Below are 17,927 nucleotides of genomic sequence, written 5' to 3' on the forward strand. Positions count from 1 at the left end.
ATAGAAACAGGAGAGGCATGTTTGCAATGTGTCAAGAAAACTAGGTGCCAGAAACTAGAGGATTGGGTTGCCTAGAAATCGGGCTGGTCTTCTCAAAGCACCTTAGGAAATTCAGAAGTCTAATTCATGGTCAGGAAGAGCTGAAGGACCAGCTCAGTTCAATGCACATGTCAACAGCAACTTAAATTGTCCCTGGAGACCCCCCCAGGACAGGGGTAAGCAGGAAGGGCAAAGTCCTTCTCAGGATGGGGAAATGGAAGATGCGTCTGGCTTTATGGCCACAAATCTGGCTGGGGTGTAAAGCAGGAGGGAGAAATAACTGCACGGGGAGGGGCCCAGCAAGCATGTAACATGGTCATGCTCAGGCTTCAGAGGTTGAAACATCTTGGAGGATGCCCTGCCAGTCTCTCAGGGATGTTCTTTAATTAAGATTGCAAACCATGATGGGCCAAAAGCCCTTTGCGGCTGCTTTTAACTCTTTCTTTTCTGTAACTCTTGATCAAGAAATCTTTAGCATAAGTTGAGAGGAGAATCATACTGGAAGACTGTGTTGTAAGAGAATGAAACAGAGTTGGAGCCCTAGAGGGGCAGAATGGAAAGACACATCAGCTGCATCTTATTAACTCAGTGAGATGCTCTTGCTGAGCATAGTTGGGGCAGTGGCTGAGAAGCAGCAGAGGTTTTACCCTGGGTCCAGGAATGCCCTGCTCTCCTCTTATGCCTGGTGTGCCAATCTGGCCGGGTGGACCCTGTGCAGGGGGAAAAGAGAGACTGTGTCAACACACATGAGCAGAAACACACCAGTGCTACACAAGAAGGCAAGAGAAAGCAAATGCTACAGTGCCTGAACGATGAGTTTCAAACACATCACACCTTGGGTGGTGTGAATCCAATGGCAAACTTGATGTCCCAGGGCAGGACAGCCAAGCCACAGCACACCCAAAAATACCCAAATCCCAACAGTCCTCACTGCTGGGACTCTGAAGAAGTGGCTGTGATGAAATAAAACAACAGCATCATGAGGTAAGACACTGACTTTGCTGTAAGCTCACTGACCTGTGGCCCTCTCATGCCTTGTTCTCCAGCTGGCCCTGGCTGACCGACCGAGCCCTTGGTACCCTTGAAGTGCAAAACAAGACAATGCAGGTTAGCATGGGGGGACATGGTCAACACTATGGGGAGGGAAAAGAGATCTCAGGGCATTTACAACTGCATAAAGAGCAGGAGAACAGTTGTTTGGGTGTTGGTGGTTTGGTTTTTTTCCCCAGAATATGGTTATAGCAGAGAATAAGCACAGAAGTGACGGTAATTTTCTTTCTCCAGTCAATGGGCATCAAGCTCCTTTATGCTTTGGCCCTGTTACACTGCCCCAGCGGCACACGGAGATGAAGCATCTGACCAGGGAACGCTGCAGAGGATGGGAAGCTCCAGGCATGTGGACGGCTGATTTTGCACAGAGTCCAGAAAGGAGCATACAGGGAGATGAGCCTGAGGAGAAGGAAGGAAATTCGGAGGAAAGAAGAAGAAGAGAGGAAGAAGCAAAGCCTGCATGTCTCTCCTCTTGGCACATCCCTCTGGATGCTGTGGCTGCCTGGCCGGTGGCGTGGCAGGAGCCCCAGGGGTTGTTCCCCTCACCACTTACCTTAATTCCTATCTGTCCCCTTCGTCCTGTCATACCCTGTGAATAGAGAAATTATGAGACTTGTTACTCAAATATGTAAGCACACGTTTTCTGTTGCTGTTAGATCCATGTATCACCACTTCTTTTAGTCCAAAATTATGCTTGAATAGCTTAAACTACTGAGGAGAGAGGGAGAGAGAAATCCATATGGCCAGCTCTCTCAAATAAAATTTTGGCACGTTTCCTCCTTCCTCACTTCTCCCAACCCTCTACCACATAGGTGAGTTGCTCCCTCCCATGTGCAGGAGCATGCCACAAACCCTGGGCCACGTGTCCCGAGGGACAGACAGCAGCAGAGCAGCAGGGAGTGTATCCCCAGGCATCCCAGCTACTCCAGCTCCAGTTTGGTTTTTGCCTTTCAAAAACCAGCAGCCAAATGCAGATGCATATACCAGAGTGAATCAGGTGTAACTCCACTGATCTAAGCACCAAGTTACTTGCATGTAAATAATTTGGGGATTAGACCTTTAAAGGCTATACAGCAAGCCAGGAAACCACCAGGTATTGTCCTTTTGAGTTTTTTGAGGGGGTTGGTTGGAGTTTTTTAGGTTGAACTCCTGGCACTTAAGAAACAAGATACATGGGAAGGCAAGAGGGGAAAAGTCATTGTCAATCTAAGCTCAGCCCCCGCTGACTGCGGGTCTGGCAGCTCACCTTCCTTCCAACTCCACCGTCTTGGCCATCCAGCCCCACCAGTCCTGGCTCTCCCTGAGGGAAAAGCAAAATTCAAGTGAGAACCCTGACATGAGCAGGCTCTGGGAAAATAGGTTCCGTTCTCAAAAAAGGGGTCCTGTCATGCTCTCACACGAGTTCCTTGATATTCCTGCATCGGTGGAAACTCTTCTAACAACTCACGGAGACTTTCCATCAAGTTTCTGAGCTAGCACAAGCTGACATTCCCATTCTTTGGGAAATGCCATCAGACATTTTAAGACACATATTTATTCTGAGCTGATATGAAAACAAATGGGGTTTAAAATTTTCAGAAATGTGTGGGCTTTTTTTTTCCAAAGGTTTTCAGGTTAATCGGGAAACTCAGACTTGATATAATCTAAACAGTCCTCTGCTTTTGTATACGACCCACAAGAACATATGATGTTAATTTCCAAGTACAAAGTTATTTTCAGTGACAGTATCCCAAAAGGCACTATAAAATAGTACATTTTTTAAAAAGCACTTTTCACACAAAACATTAAACTCACTTCTTCCCAGAGAAGGTTTTGGGTGCAAACCAACAACATTTTCTAGTGGAAAAATACTCCATCTGACAAGGCACAATGAGTTTAAGAAACCTGCACCTTTTTGGCAGCATCCTTTTTTCTTACTTTCTCTGTCCCATCTTATTGTAAAAAAAAAACCAAAAAAACAACAGAAGACAGCACAGAAACTTTACCATTGGTCCAATTTCACCCTTTGGGCCTCTGGATCCCCGTTGAGTATTATCAGCTCCTGAATCTCCCTGAAAGCAACAGAGCAATGAGAAACATCTGTGCAAGTGGGACATGAAAGTCAGACATCATAAACTGCTTTGCTAGAGTGCAGAACCAAGTTTGGGTTTTTTTCTGGGGTTTTTTTTGACTGAATTAGATAACGTATTATTGGTGTTTTCAGACAGACACAGCTTTTCAACTGAAAAATAATACTATTGACAAAAAAAGAGGAAGGGGAATTTTAATATAATGAAGCAGTGATTGACAAGTTGGTATCAAGAGGCGTGTGTTTCCCACACGTCATCTCCGAGTTGCTGGACCTGCCACTACCAAGCAGCATTTAGTAAGCCTGAGTGCATGCTAATGACCTCCAGGACTGGTGGAAAGTGAGTGGGAAATCAAGAAGATGCCTTAGCAATATTTACCGGGTCTCCGCGGAGCCCACGGTCACCTCGTTCTCCTCGTTCGCCTTTAATTCCCTTATCACCCTGCAGGAAGAGACGGAGAGTTAGTGAGAGCAGCCCTTGCCTGCCGAAAGCACCTTTGCTGCCACCCAGCTCTGCCTGGCCCCTCAGCCCCAAGGGGAGCGTGGTGGCTTCTCACCCTCCCCTGAATCAAATCCACCTTTTCACCATTCTTTAGCCCCATCATAAATCGGATAAAAGCCTACCCTCCTGCCAGAGTATCCCTTCTCTCCAGAGGAGCCAGGCAAGCCCTTGTCTCCCTAAGAAAGAAAAATATTTTAGAATATTTGCTGCTTTCAAGGTGTTTCGCAGGTGCTTCACTGAAGCATCTCATTATAAAAACAATTAAAATGACTGACCTCTTCTCCATCAATGCCATCCAGACCCATTTCTCCCAGTTCACCCTGTGGAAGAGAGGCGAAGGGCAAATGCTCACCAAGGGAAAGGGGAACGAGGAGGGGGCATACCACATATAGATGTGTCTATATGCTCACGCTCAGCACCGTGACATGAGGAAATAGTTCCATACCTTTTCTCCTGGGAATCCCCGAGAACCCTAAAGAGATCAGAAAAGGGAGTTACTCTGCTTTTGCCCAGTTCATCACCGTGGGAAGCAGTGGGGGGGGTGGTGGGGGGGGGGGGGGTGTGTCTGTCCTTGGTGGCAGACCCAGAGCCAGGACTGGGGAAGGACAGCCAGGGCTTGCTGCACCAGGGTTCGACAGTCCATTGTTTGCCTTATGCCAATCTTCTTCAGCTGCCTCCTCAACACTCATGCCAAGATAAAATATGTGCATCGTGGGGTTTATCCAGCTGATCCAAAAAAATAGCTTACTTCTTAACCACAACTCTTTCTCCATTGACTTCCTTCTCTCCCTGCACCCTCTTTTATATGAACCCAGAGGCAGTTTCGGTGCCTTTGTCCAAAGCTGGACAGCTTTTTAAAGAGGTTCAGTAACTCAGCTGCAGCTAATGGGCTTGGTTCATGCACTGCTGTGCTCCCTGCCAGAGGATTCAGTTGGTCAGAGCAAATGGTAGGAAATATCCCCTGAATATCGCTGAATATTTCCCATAAATATCATACATTTCATCACCTTTTCTGGCTGGTGGCGTGACTCCTTTTTTGAAGAATTTGCTCAAGGTTCTTTAAAACAGCAGCCATGGCTCACTTTTCAGCCTTGTCCCCACAGATTTCCATCCACACATGTCCCAGCCCTGGGGCCAAGACACGCACATGCCACTGCTTGGTGTTAAGAACAAATTCAACTCTTCTCACATCTTGCCCCTAGAGCAAGGCTGCAGAAAATAAATCAGCCTTGTCTGCAGATTGCGCCTGGGTCACTGGGCTGCCCTTTTGCTCTTCATAGCAACACTAAAGCCATGACACCTGCTGAAAGCCTTGGTGCTTGGCCAAGTGGATGTCACCACTCGAGTGGACTTGGTGGCTGTTGCATGACATCCTAAGGCAGCAGGGGTTGCCCCCAGTGGACTCCCAGCAACTGGACTCTAGGTCTGCTCTGTGCAGGCTCCTTCCACACATACCTTGGTTCCTCTGTGCCCAGGGCATCCCTGGAAACCCTGTGTCCCGTTCACACCTGGTGGTCCACGTTCGCCCTGTTGCATGGAGGGGAAAATGCAATGGTCAGGGTTTGCCTGCTAAGCATGTTTCTTCAGCTATCTGCATGCATCTGTAAGCACAGGAGGTGGTTTGGAAGCACAGGAGCAAAGAGAGTATCAAGTTTTGAAAGGTCAACACCCTGCTACCCCATCTCCCTACAACCTTCCTCACGTAGAGACCGACTTCAAGTCTTCATCACTGAGAAACATCCTTCCCAAACTCTCAGCTATGAAAGAGCTTTATAAAACTTCTTCAAGAATAAAATGACAAGATGAAACCCTCAGAGCTCTGCAGGGATGGGTAATCCCATCTTGACCTTAACGCTCCAGGAAAACATTGCATCGCGTGCAATAACTGACAGCAGCATTTGGCCCCTGCCTGTGCTATTGGAAAAGCGATGAGCACCACCAGCCCCTTGGCCTCGGCTTCACCTCCTGGGCGTGATGTGTGGGGAGTTGTTTATTCCAGGGGTGACGTGGGATTCATGAAGTAAGAGTTTGGATGAAACAGTGCTAGTAAGAAGTCATGGGATTCATGTTGTCTGTCACTGATGGATAGAAACACCCCTGCTGGGTCCCATTCTTGGACTAATTCAAACCTTTCAGCTGCATTTTGTATGGATAACTTTGGCATAGGCTGCACCTTTAATGAAGTTGGAGCTTTTAGTGTGTTCATAGTCACCCTATGCTGCTCACAGGTGTTTGGGACCAGCTGCAAACATTCCCACCTGCCTTACAGGAATTGCACAGAGCTGGGTCATATCAAAGAACGTGAGTTATTCCGCCCATCATGCCTTCTTCAGCTCTCAAGGAGCTTCCTACTGACCTTCTCCCAGGAGCAGCTGGGCCTCATGACTCGGGCCTTCACATGGGGGAAACACAAAGTTCTGCTTGCTCTCTCATCTGATTCACACCCACATACCCAGCAGAAAATATTTAGTGAAAAAGCCTCCAAGTACTTCACTGTAGTGAGGTCCCTTATCTAAGCATTACCATGCAGAGCAGGGGCAATCACTCACCGGTCCTCCTTCATCACCAGGATAACCTCCATAGCCAAGATCACCTGTGGCACCCTAGAAGACAGAGAGGATTTTGCATTTCTTTCATAGTTCTGTGATCTCCCTCTAAACTGATGTTCAAGATTTCCCTAGATTTGCACAAAGCAGCTCGGTCATCTGTGTAAACAAGTTAATGAGAAAAAAAGCCTCCCTTTGACACCCCTAAATCGTTTCACAAGACACTTCACCTCCTCCTTCCAGCCACTCATCCCTGCCCTCTTGGTTGTTTTACACAGAGGCTGTGAGGAAAGGGAAGAAGAGCAGCTCTAACTGCTGCGTGTCGCCCAGGGCCAGTTTTAAAATGGGGATAAGTGGGGATGACCTCCCCGTTAGCATGACCCATCGCAGTGTGAGCAGCCTGCACATCACCTCCCATCACCACCATGGTGGACACTGACCTTGCACAGGGACCCTTCATCCACAGGCGAAGGGACCTACCTTTGGTCCTATGGGGCCTGGCACACCTCTGTCCCCTCTCTGCCCCGAGCACTTGCATGGCACCTTGCAGCATGTCCTCTCTGCGATGTTGTCCTGCAGCAAGACACACGTGGCACAACGGGAAGGTGTTAGAGAGCTGGCAGAGCCCCAGCGCCATAACTCCTGCAAGCCCTCGCGTCTGTGCAATCGCTCCTGTGCCAGGCATAACGTCGGGCTGGCAGCTCTTTAGGGTCTCTCTGCCTTGAAACACCCACGGGAGCAGGTGGAGGAGGTGTGTGTTGGCAGACTGGTTAGGTTGCATAGTTAAGAAGCAGCAGGCAATGTTATCTTTTGGGCATAGAGGCAAGGGTTTAAATGGGAACTGCATGGGGCAGAATTCAGAGGGCATTTAATAGATCAGTCCCCAGAGCGCTGTCACTGAGGGCAATCTCATCTCTAAAGAAACACATCCAGGATGTGGAATAGGCCATGAGAAAGTCATTGCAACGAGTAGCTCACAGCCCGCAGGCTGAGAACAATTTGTGAGCACACAGCAAAAGAAGGAAAAGAAAAAGAAAAAAAAAGATATGGATTCAGAGAAATCACAGCTTGGTTTTGCATCATCCAACAGAAGGAATAAAATAATCACTTTCTTTGAAAAAAACTATAAATCATCTTCTTTGCCAAGTACATTCAAGTACATTGCTGGCTGCAAACGTTTCCTGCGAGCTTTGCACATTTACATTTTGAAAGGATTTTCCTAGGCAACCCAATTACTTGGGGATGGGCTGTAGACTAGCCCTTATCCCAAAACCCAAGGTTTGCTCCCAAGCGGTTGCCCTTTGATTTGTGGAGAAGGGCCCAGCGAGGTTACGACAGGGATCAGTGGTTAAGCCCAATCTTATTAAATATACTGGAAAAGGAGCTCAGCAATGTTGGTAGCAGATGTGAAGTCGGGAGGATGTGGACACACCGAGGCTGATAGCTCATTATCTGAATGAACTTGAGAGGGAAGTAAATCTATGAAGAAGAAAGGATAACTCCTCCATCTGTTAAAAGCATGTCTGAAATACAGGCAGTGTGTCAACTCAGGGAAAGAAACCTAGAAAGCAGTGCTTCTGCAAGAGATTTAGCACTGACAAGGCATGACAGTGCATTACCCATAAGGTTAAAAAAACCAGCAGTATAAATATAGGCAGAGGGCAGGCTTTTTAGCACGGCAGCTTTTGATGGCATCTTATCCCATCCCATTCGACCTAATCCCATGCACTGTCGCCTCAGCTGGAGCAGGACTTCTCCAGAAGTGGTACGAGACCAGACAGCACCATCATCTGCTCTTAACCTTATTTGCTGTGGCATCTGTAAAAAGAGCTGACGTGAGGTAGGGAGGGGAGAGAACCAGAGCCAAGAGGGTGTAATTCAGCCGCGGTTCAGCCCCGCAGGAGATCCAGCCATCGGCTTTCCTCCAGCATTACAAGGCAGTGCTGCCTGTGCCAAGTTACTTACGAGCTGCTCTGCCAGCTCGAAATCCAAGTCCAGCAGATTAACTCTGAGTGGTCTGTTGTAGGTGAACCCACGACCAAACTCCAGCTTCATCACTCTGTCAAAATTGCTCACTCGGTCCAGCCCAATGAAGATGAGAGCGTTGACACCTGAGATATGGGGGGGAAGCAGAAGGGGCTGTGTGATGGGGTGAGATGCTCTGCAGAACCTGTACACCCTCCCCTGTAAGGATGGGTCATTATCCATCTCTTTGATTGCAAACAGAGATTATTCAATCAAGAACAATCAACTTCAAGCACATTCAGTGCAAGCTACCCGCAGCTCAGGTGCCAGCAGGCGACTAATTATCACAGGAAGGCAACGAAGGACAGCAAGTGCATGTGAAATCATGAAATCCAAATTCATTACTATCAAAAGCTGGTGGCTTGGTGAGAAATGGAGGTAAAATGTGCCACATGTTAACATGGGCTGTAATCACTGCCTTGAAGAGTAAAAAAGTTACCTTCTGTATGCAAAGCAGATGAAGCAGCCTCCAGCTGATCTATTGAGTCATCTGCACCATCAGTAAAATGGATTATGACCTGGAAGAGAAACAAATTTCTGTCAGGACCCAAGTTTCAAGTATGAAACACAATCAATGTACAACCTGAAGGGACACTCGGTCTGGGAGGAGATGGGCAATTGCTGCATCCTCTCCAGGATGTGAAGCTTTGCGTTTTTGTGCCAGGTGTTTGTTGCTAAAGCACAAACAGGGAAATACCTGGGAAGCAGTAGTTTGCAGCCAAGCAGTGCTCATGGATACTGGCTGCAGCGATGCTCACCACTTGTCAGGACAGGACCCTGACAATGCAGGGAGAGCGCAGGAAACATGTCGGGCTTAAGTGACCACATTTATAATGAATAAATGTATTTCATGGGTTTTTAAATTATTATTGATTTACAATTGCTTTACCACCTAAAATACATCAGAAATCAGCTTGCCTGGCCAACACCATCCCAGTGGCCTTGGTTTTGACTTACCTTGGTGCTGCTGGGGGACGCGGATCTGAATTTTTTCAAGTAGGACCTCAGAGTATCTGCCGTGAGGAAATAGGGCCCTCGGGAGCGCATGCCCTGAAACTTCTCGAAGAGCTCAGGCTGGTACTCTGAGAAGTCCAGTCCCTCCACGGGTCCGCCCCGAGCCTGGGCCATGATGGCTACCCTGACGTTGGGCGCCTGGTTGCCAGTGCAGCTGATCTTCTGCATCTGTGTTATTCTGTTCAGCACGGACTCGACTCTGGACTCCAGACCTCTCTGGGAACTGAATATATTTTGGCCGGGCCCAACATCGGTGACATCAAAGCCAAGTATCACATCTAAGTCACAATCTGAAAGGGAAATGCAAAAAGAGAGGAGAGCGTCACTGCTGAACAGTACAACTGCTTTTCAAGTAATGACTTTCCTAATTATTCTGTTAATCACTAGAGAAGACACTCTATGTCAAGAACTGCTACCATTTGATACACAAATGCCTTCTACTACTTTTCATCATAGCAATGATAACCTTGGAAAACCTGCATTCTATTAATTCTAGATTTTTCTCCTGTGCAATTGTTGCTTAGCGCTGGGAGGAGCTGACTAAATCAAGTCCAACAGACATTTGCATTTTTCTTAGGCAGCCAAGACTGCTCCATTCCCTCCACTGTGTGAAAACCCGTCAGTGCTTGCACAGCCTGCATGAACCTTCTGCCTGTGCTTGAGGTGACCATCCTCCAGTCATGGGGATTTTGAGGGAGGTGACAACCAGGTGACAGATCTCAAGTCCCTGAAAGAGGTAGCTAGGATTATATGGGATAGCTGGGAATTAGGGCAGAAAGAGGCACTGAAGTTGCTCAGCCTGAGCTAACAAAGTGATGCACGGTCTGCATTTCTGCAGGAATATTTAGCATGGGCTTGGAGCCACCCTGCAGCCATCGAGCTGCCCATTGGTCTGGAGCACAGGGAAATCAGGATGCGGGGGGCCTTTTGTCTGGATTTAACATCTCCTGTGCCTACACAGGCTTTCTTAGAGGGAGATGTTTGAGTTTTCTTTGGTGTTAATCACACTGGCGCTGAACTCGGGAAGCACTCACACTTACCACCAGCAGTAGTTCAGGTTCACTTTTCCCTGCATTCAGTTTTTTATCTCGGGTGGAGCTGCTGCTCAGCTCAGGGATGCTGTGGCTCTCCTTCAGCTTCTCCAGAGGTTTGGGAGACGCCTCCGCTCAAAAGCCAGAGAGCTGAGCTGCAGTTAATTGTGCTGGGAGTAGGACTGGCTGTGCTGTAGTAAGTTAAACCAGCTGCTGGGAGTCTGGTCCGACAGCAATACCAGCTCGCTTACTCACCCCAATTCCCCTCGCTTGGCTTCTGAAGTAGCCAAAGCGTGGGATTCCTTCTTAAGGCAATTTTACCTTAAACTACAACCACTCATGCCCTAGCGTTTTCTTATATACTTGTCACGAGGTCAAGTGGGCACCCTGGATGATCCAGCAAGAGAAATACTGATTTCCAGCATGCCAGGGACTGAACAGCCAAGAAGTTCAATTGGCTTGTTATAACCACAGTGGGCAAAACAAGGACCATCGCTTTTGGCTTTAGCACTAAATCAGTTGGTGTGCCAACATGAAACTGGCATTGTGTCCCTGTGCATCTGGGGAGGAAGGTAGTGAGACTTAGTCCAAAGGCAGCTAAATAAAGGAGCCACTCCAGTGTGGTGGTAGGAGGCCAATGACTCAGTGCCTAATTGTCATATCAGAAATCATTCCACCATGATGGTACCTCTGCAGTGATGGCACACCAGCCATACATGTGCTGAAGCACACCAACAGGCACGTCTTGTACCAAAGGTTTTCAGCCTACCACCACACTCATGGAGGAGGTCTGAGCCCATGCTGCGCCTCAGGCTATAGGCAATACAGTCCGCCAAAACACATCGGATATTAAAAGCCACCTTCAGGAATGACCTGAGCACATTATGAAATGATCACTCTTACCTCTCATAACATCTGTTGGTCCCAGGCACAATTTCTCCTCCATAGCAGCCTCCAGCGTAACCAGGACCTGCTCATTCAGCTCAGACAGCTCCTGGGCTGTGGACGCTCTGAAACTCGTAGCACTCTCGCTGGCCAGCCTGCTGACTTCCTTCAGGTCGATGTTCTTCACGCCAACTGCGAATACCTTGACGCCTTTCTGGGCGATTTCTGAGGAGGCGCTCGGCCCGTCATCTGAGGACTTCCCACCCGTGACGATGAAGGCGATCTGGGGCACCCTCTGGTCGATTCGGCTGCCGGCCTCTTTCACAAAGTGGTTTGCCTGGATATGCCTAATAGCTGTGCCAGTGTTGGCCACGCGGCCGCCTTTGTAGATGACTTTGTTGATGGCATCTAAAATCTGAGGTTTGGTGGAGTAGTCCTTGAGGAAAAACTCATCGGTGACATCTGAGTTGTACTGGGCCAGTCCTACCTGGATAGAGTCACCATCTCTATAAATGGCATCCACCACAGAGTAGACAAACTGAAGAACTTCTTGGAAGTTATCTCTCCCCAGATTGATGGAGCCATCCAGCAAAAACACAATGTCAGCCTGCTTTTTACCTCCTGAAAAGATTACAAAGAAAAGACAGTTGTTAATTGCTTGTGGCATCTATAATATTTAAGATGCTTTGTGAAGTAGCGTTGTGCTTCCCTCTGCTTCCTACCTTTATAGTTTCGTCGGTCTTTGGCATGATTTTACATCCGTACAAGAAGAAAGGGTTTGTGCAACACTTACTACACTTCATACAACATTACTTCCTTTTGTGATAGACACTCTCATCTCATTTCAAGTCTAATTCTATTCTTTCCTACGCTCAACAAAATCTTCTTCAAAGTGTTAAATCGATGTGACCAAAGGGCTGGACATCGGAAGGTGTTATTACCGAATCATTTTCACATTATACAAATTCTATCTGTGTTCTGTCCAGAAAAGTCTACAGGATGAATAGCAGCCTTACCAGGTCCTGGGTATACAGGGGTTTCTGTTGTTGGTATCGGAAGCTCTTCAAGAATACTCTGCACCTTCTTTTCTAAAGTCGGGAGTCCTGTGAAGTCTTGTACCACAAGCACACGTTCGGGATCATTGGTGATGACCTGCAGCTGGTCCCTGTCCACGTTTCTGGCTCCGACACCCAGGGGTTTAATGCTTGTTGAAGTGATCACATTAGCAGGCCTGTTCACATCATCCTGGGAGCGGTCTCCAAGAATGACGACTAGGTGTTGGGGCACTCCATCTTCTATCCTGCTCCCTGCAGACTTGATAAAGTAGTTCTTCACCACGTAGTCTAGGGCTTTGCCAGCATTCACGGGGGAACCCCCTCTAAGCCTCAAGCGGCGGATGGCTTGCAGGACAGCGTTTTTGGACTTGTGGGTCTTCAGGTAGAACTCAGGGAAGACGTTATTGCTGAACTGCACCACGCCGATTCGCACTTTGTTTGGCCCAACATCCAGCTGCTGGACAATTCTGCTGATGAAATCCCGAATGTGAGCAAGCCCATCGGGTCTAACGCTGTCGGAGCTGTCAATGAGGAAGACTACATCCTTTTCATCACCAGAAGTATCTGCAGGGAAGCAAGAAGAGAGGATATTTTGTGCCAAGCCTTTGCTTAAGCTTTGCTGGAGGATTTCTGTGCTATCTCCTCTCATGTGATGTAAAACTGTGTGGCATATTTTATCCAACTTCAGGCATAGTGCTGCAGGGAGCCTCTCAAAAGGGCTTGTGTGTAAGTGTGCATCTGCGTGTTAACAGCCTGACTAATATTTGAAGCATGCATTACTCAGAGCCTTATCGGTTTCATTCATTACCACTCTACTCTGGATTAGTCAATGTTTCCAGCTTCATTTTGCCCCAGATTTATGTCCCTCCTAGAAAGCTGCTAAATTTGGAATAGGTAATTATACACATTGCAGTATTTGACTTGAAAATCAAAATAGGTAATGTATTTAGGTACTTGACCTGAAAATCATGTTATAATGTATTTAGGTGCATAAGTAGAAATTCCACATACCTAAAAGTTTCCTTCTAAAACTGTACATGTTTTTTTTTAACTAAGGAAAACCTTGGTTTACAAAGGTGGGATGGAAAGTTATTTACACATTTGGGCAACATTTACTTGAACAGCAACCCAGAGACAGCTGGTATTGACAGAGCCTTACCTATGGGGGGTTGCACATCTCCCAGCAGCCGTCTGATTTGGTCCCCAGTCAGGGTTTCAATAGGAGTCAGCAGCTTCTGCTCGAGGCTGGGCAGTTCCTGGAAGCTGGAGACTTGGAATACATAATCAGGACTAAGAGCAATCTGCACCATCTCCTCAGGCTCCACATTCTTTGCTACCACCATAGGTGCCACCCCCACTTGTTTGACTTGGAGTGATGGATACTCTAAGTCATCATCGGACTTGCGGGAGGAAAGGATGACCAAAAACTGAGGGACACCTTCCTCTATGCGGCTCCCAGAGGGTCGGGTGAAGATGGTCTTTGCCACAAACTCAAGGGCCTCCCCCACGTTCACCTGCTGGCCACCCTGTGGCCGCAGCCGTCTCACGGCACTCTGCACCTCATCCTTGGTGGAGTGGGCATTGAGCAGGAACTCCACGTGGGGATGCTCACTGAATTGGATCACCGAAATCCTGGTGGTGTCAAAGCCCACATCCAAGTTGTTCACTATCCTCTCAATGAGATCACGGATGAGGTAGAACTCCTGGGCGGCATAGCGGGAGCCATCAACCATGAACACGACGTCCCTCTTCACACCCGCTGCAGGAAAGAAGGCAGTGGTCAGAAGATGCATTGGGCATTGCTTATGGAGAGCAGCTAAGCTCATCACCTACATCACTGGCCCATGCCTTTAGCCATGGGGAGGATGCTCGTCATTTTGTTCCCTGTGATACCTATTGGGAGCTCCAGCAGGCAGCTCTGGGTTCAACCCAGAGACAGGACCAGTCTGCTAGGCACTTCGCCAGGCAGTGCAAGAAGAGCAACTTCCAGAGTGAAGGAAGCAAGAGGGAGAAGGTGAAACCTGAAACAATAATTCCTTGTGGGATCTCTACCCAAGGAAACGTAGCCTGGTGATGCTCCTTACTCAGGGCAGGTTGCGAGGCAGCCTGGGGTTATTTTACACTCAGAACCACCCCTCTTTCTTTGGCTTTGTCCTCTAGAAAAGCTTCTGTTCTATTATTCTCTCAGCTTCTGCCTTTCCAGGATGACTTTTTGCTTCCTAATAAAATGTTTTCTGCAGCGGTAATTCAGGCCAGAGCCTGAATTATCGCTGAGTATCACGCTGATACATGAGGATAGAGGAAAGCAGTCTGGCTCTGAAGGGAATGAATAGAGTAGGATGGTGGACTTCAAAGGGACTGATCTGGGGTGGGTACCCTTCATCCCAGACATACACTGGCTGGATTTCATTTCAAGTGAGACCGATCCTTTTCCCGATGCCCACTTCCAGTTTCCCTTCCCCCAGCGAATAAGCGTGGCAAATGTAAGATGCATCAGCAGGTCTTACATTTAGCAGAAAGCTGACCTTGATTTATAATGGTGTGAAGGCATCCCTGTAGCATCTAAATGACGCAAGTTCCATTCCAGGAGGAATAGCATGGACTTAAAATCCTTCAACTTAAAATAAGATTAAGGTCATAGCATTCAGTTTGTGGGTCTTCCATGTGGATACAACATGGACCACCTTGAGGGACTGGGCTTAAAGGTGGCTCAGCTTGATTACACAGCTCTTACCAACCCTAAGTACATCAACAATGAGACCAAGAGAGACTTGGAGCCTTAGCCATGACCATCTTTGCTTTTCTTAGTTTGTGTTGCAACCATGATGTTACTAAACATCATATTTTGCCGCTGGCTCTGGGTGCAGACACAAACATCTTCTCACCTGGGCTGGGTGATGTAAAAACCAGATCAGGGGCAAGTGACTCTATCTCTTTCTTGGTCAGCCGGATGACTCTGTTCGAGACGACCTGCTGCACTGTATCCAGCTGGCTGAAGTCAGGCACAGAGATAGCAAAATCTGGGAGGAAGGAGATCGTCTGCAGCTCTGTGAGGTCAGCATTCCCAATCCCAATGCCAAAGGGCACAGTGCCACTCGTCTTCAGGACCACTGAGGGCCTCCTCACATCATCCTGGGACCGGTCAGCGGTCAGCAGAATCAGGAACTGCGGGACACCTTCCGCTATCCTGCTGCCGCTAGACACCGTGAACACATTCTTGATGAGATAGTCGAGGGCTGCTCCAGTGTTCAGAGGAGATCCTCCCATAACCTTCAGCTCCTGGATGGCGCTGATGAGATCTGCTTTGTCTTCATGGGTGTCGAGTAAGAACTCGGGTTGTATGACATTGCTGTACTGTGCGACGGCGACACGGACCTTGTCACGACCGATATCCAGGCTTTCAACAACTCTTTGGACAAAGGTCTTCAGTAGTGGGAAGCCTCTTCTGACACCATCCGAGCCATCGATTAGAAACACTACATCCTTCTTCTCACCTCTCTCAACTACTGTTTGAGACAAGTAGGGGAAGGGGGGAATAAGTGAGATTCTCTTTTGCAGTGATTATTAGGCTCCGCATACATTGAACCGAAGGAGTACAAAAGCTCGGGGAGGGGAAAGCGAGGTATCAGGATGGGTGGCTCGGTTCCTTTGCCATCAGATGCAATCCCTGGCGAAGAGGCAGATGGGTGGAAGTCGGTGGAAACCGCAGTGCAACGTGTGCCGTGCCTTACCCACCAAGTCATAGAATCATAGACCCATAGGAAATAGGGTGCCAAGCACTCCAGGTGCCATCTCCTACCTGAGGCTGGGAGAAGCCATGTGCTCCCAAGGTGGCTGGGAGCTGGCACATGGCTTTGCAATATGAACAGGAGTCTGGGGCATCAGGGATCTTTTTCTCCCAGAGAAAACTGAGTTTCTGAATGAAATAGCATACTGCAGAGAGGGTGCTTAGAAGGAGTTGGTGAAGAGAGAGAAAAACTTCTCTGAGGCATCACTGAACTTAGAAATAAATAATCCTGCACACGCTCATACAAAATAAGAATTTATTAGAAAGGACATCCAACTGAAAACTCTGAAATGCTTTTCTAAGATGCTAGACATTGATTATTTTTTTTACTAACTTCAAGCACAAAAAAATGCTAATTGTGACCAAACGTTCTTTTTTAAAAAGAACAAGACCGTGAAATGTCAAAGATCAGCGAACTGTTGACGTGTTCTGCTTTTGACTAACAGAACTGCAAAGGTTTGGCTCAGCTAAGCAGAAAACATCACTGCCTCTCAAACACAGAAACTGATGGACAACATCCTCAAAAGTGCTGTTGGCTTGTTTATAGCAGGATCAAGTGTGACAAGCAACAGTATGATCGGTCCCTCTGAAAAAAAATCTTAAATACCTGCTTATGAATGCTAGACATATAAAGAGTTAACAAGGGCAGTTGAAGTCTTAACGCAGACTTCAGATCAAGTTTATTATTTAAGAGGAATGTTGGAAACTTGGTGGGTTAATGCACAGGACTGGAATATTAATATAGTTTGTGTTGAGCAATACAGGTAGGAAGAGGGAGCGGACATTGCCTGGTGTATCCCAGTTTCATACACCTCCTCTTAAGTTAAGAAGCAGGGGAACAGTCCTGTCAAAAGTTTCTGGGTAGCAGATAAAGAGGAAATAAATAGGACACTGTTATGAGGGGGTTCTCTTTTAGCCAAGAATTTCTTGAAAAGTAGGTGGATGCAGCTATTTGTGAGCAATTAGCACAATTATTCACAGTGCTCGATGGTCAAAGGGATTGAAAATGGTCTTGACAAGACAGAAATGGTTTGAAAAGGGAGGATGCAGCTCAAGAGCACTAGTTGCACTAGTCTATGTTGAGGTAGAAGCTGCACAAATATGGGAAGGGCAATGACTCCACATGAAAATGATGGAGTAAAAGATGATCAGGTGACACCATTGTTGCACTCTGGTCATTTGGAGCAGGCTGATGTCAGAGAGACAAGGGTGAAAAGGTAGAAAATCTACAAGACCTACAAGGAAAAATGGGAATGAGCTGCATAGGCAGCTGGTGGCAAGAGGAACAAGACAAGACATACATAGCAAACAAAGAAAATGAAAGGGTGTCACACAAAACATGGGAATGAACTGACATCTGTGTCCTTGAGTTAAAGGAGATGTGAAAGGCATAAACTATGACTAGGAAGGCAGAGGTCTGACATTCAGGAAAAATATCTATTGATACAGGTAAAAGCAACTGAACAGATTGATTATGGAGGCTGGGAAATCTCCTCCATCAGAGGGTTTTCAGAACAGATTAGACAAATTCCAGCTGTTCTAGACAAGAAGATCCTGTTGGGGACAAAGGTATGTAGTAGATGGCACCCTGAGATCCCTTCCAGCCCTATTTCTTTTTTATGTTTCTATGATTCTAAGTCCATCTGCCCAGGACTTTTACAAAGAGATGGCACGGATGTTATTATACTTTTCCTAGCCCCCACCTGCTGTTGGGAGACACATTAATTCTCAGATTAGGTCTGCCTCAGGAAATCACACAGCTGGACATATATCATTTCCAGTATCGCAGTGTGAATTTGTAATTGTGGTTGTGTGATTCTTTTTATGATTTTTTTATTATTCTTCAATTAATCCGTACACATCTACTGAGCTTGTAACTGTAACCGAGTCAAGAGCATCTAATTTGTTGGTGCACAGGTACAAAA

General features: G+C 47.2%; 1 protein-coding gene across 22 annotated transcripts in view; it reads right to left on the reverse strand.

Annotated features, from left to right (window-relative positions):
• Positions 1 to 17,927, reverse strand: part of COL6A3 (collagen type VI alpha 3 chain) — a 63,763-nt gene that overhangs the window by 19,981 nt on the left and 25,855 nt on the right. For 20 of the 22 annotated variants that reach the window (XM_055717985.1, XM_055717984.1, XM_055717983.1 and 17 more), the window contains 19 exons: positions 15,101 to 15,721; positions 13,375 to 13,974; positions 12,177 to 12,779; positions 11,179 to 11,781; positions 9,188 to 9,534; positions 8,670 to 8,748; positions 8,171 to 8,316; positions 6,686 to 6,778; positions 6,209 to 6,262; positions 5,115 to 5,186; positions 4,105 to 4,131; positions 3,935 to 3,979; positions 3,782 to 3,835; positions 3,537 to 3,599; positions 3,075 to 3,140; positions 2,336 to 2,389; positions 1,643 to 1,678; positions 1,057 to 1,119; positions 687 to 749 (listed from right to left, as the gene is read on the reverse strand). In XM_055717985.1, the coding sequence (XP_055573960.1) occupies positions 687 to 749; positions 1,057 to 1,119; positions 1,643 to 1,678; positions 2,336 to 2,389; positions 3,075 to 3,140; positions 3,537 to 3,599; positions 3,782 to 3,835; positions 3,935 to 3,979; positions 4,105 to 4,131; positions 5,115 to 5,186; positions 6,209 to 6,262; positions 6,686 to 6,778; positions 8,171 to 8,316; positions 8,670 to 8,748; positions 9,188 to 9,534; positions 11,179 to 11,781; positions 12,177 to 12,779; positions 13,375 to 13,974; positions 15,101 to 15,721 (3,689 nt within the window). The remainder of the gene's footprint in view (positions 1 to 686; positions 750 to 1,056; positions 1,120 to 1,642; positions 1,679 to 2,335; positions 2,390 to 3,074; positions 3,141 to 3,536; positions 3,600 to 3,781; positions 3,836 to 3,934; positions 3,980 to 4,104; positions 4,132 to 5,114; positions 5,187 to 6,208; positions 6,263 to 6,685; positions 6,779 to 8,170; positions 8,317 to 8,669; positions 8,749 to 9,187; positions 9,535 to 11,178; positions 11,782 to 12,176; positions 12,780 to 13,374; positions 13,975 to 15,100; positions 15,722 to 17,927) is intronic. The other 2 variants (XM_055717991.1, XM_055717996.1) reach the window with 1 other exon arrangement.

The sequence above is a fragment of the Falco cherrug genome, chromosome 8 (genome assembly GCF_023634085.1).
Source record: "Falco cherrug isolate bFalChe1 chromosome 8, bFalChe1.pri, whole genome shotgun sequence".
Taxonomy (NCBI): domain Eukaryota; kingdom Metazoa; phylum Chordata; class Aves; order Falconiformes; family Falconidae; genus Falco; species Falco cherrug.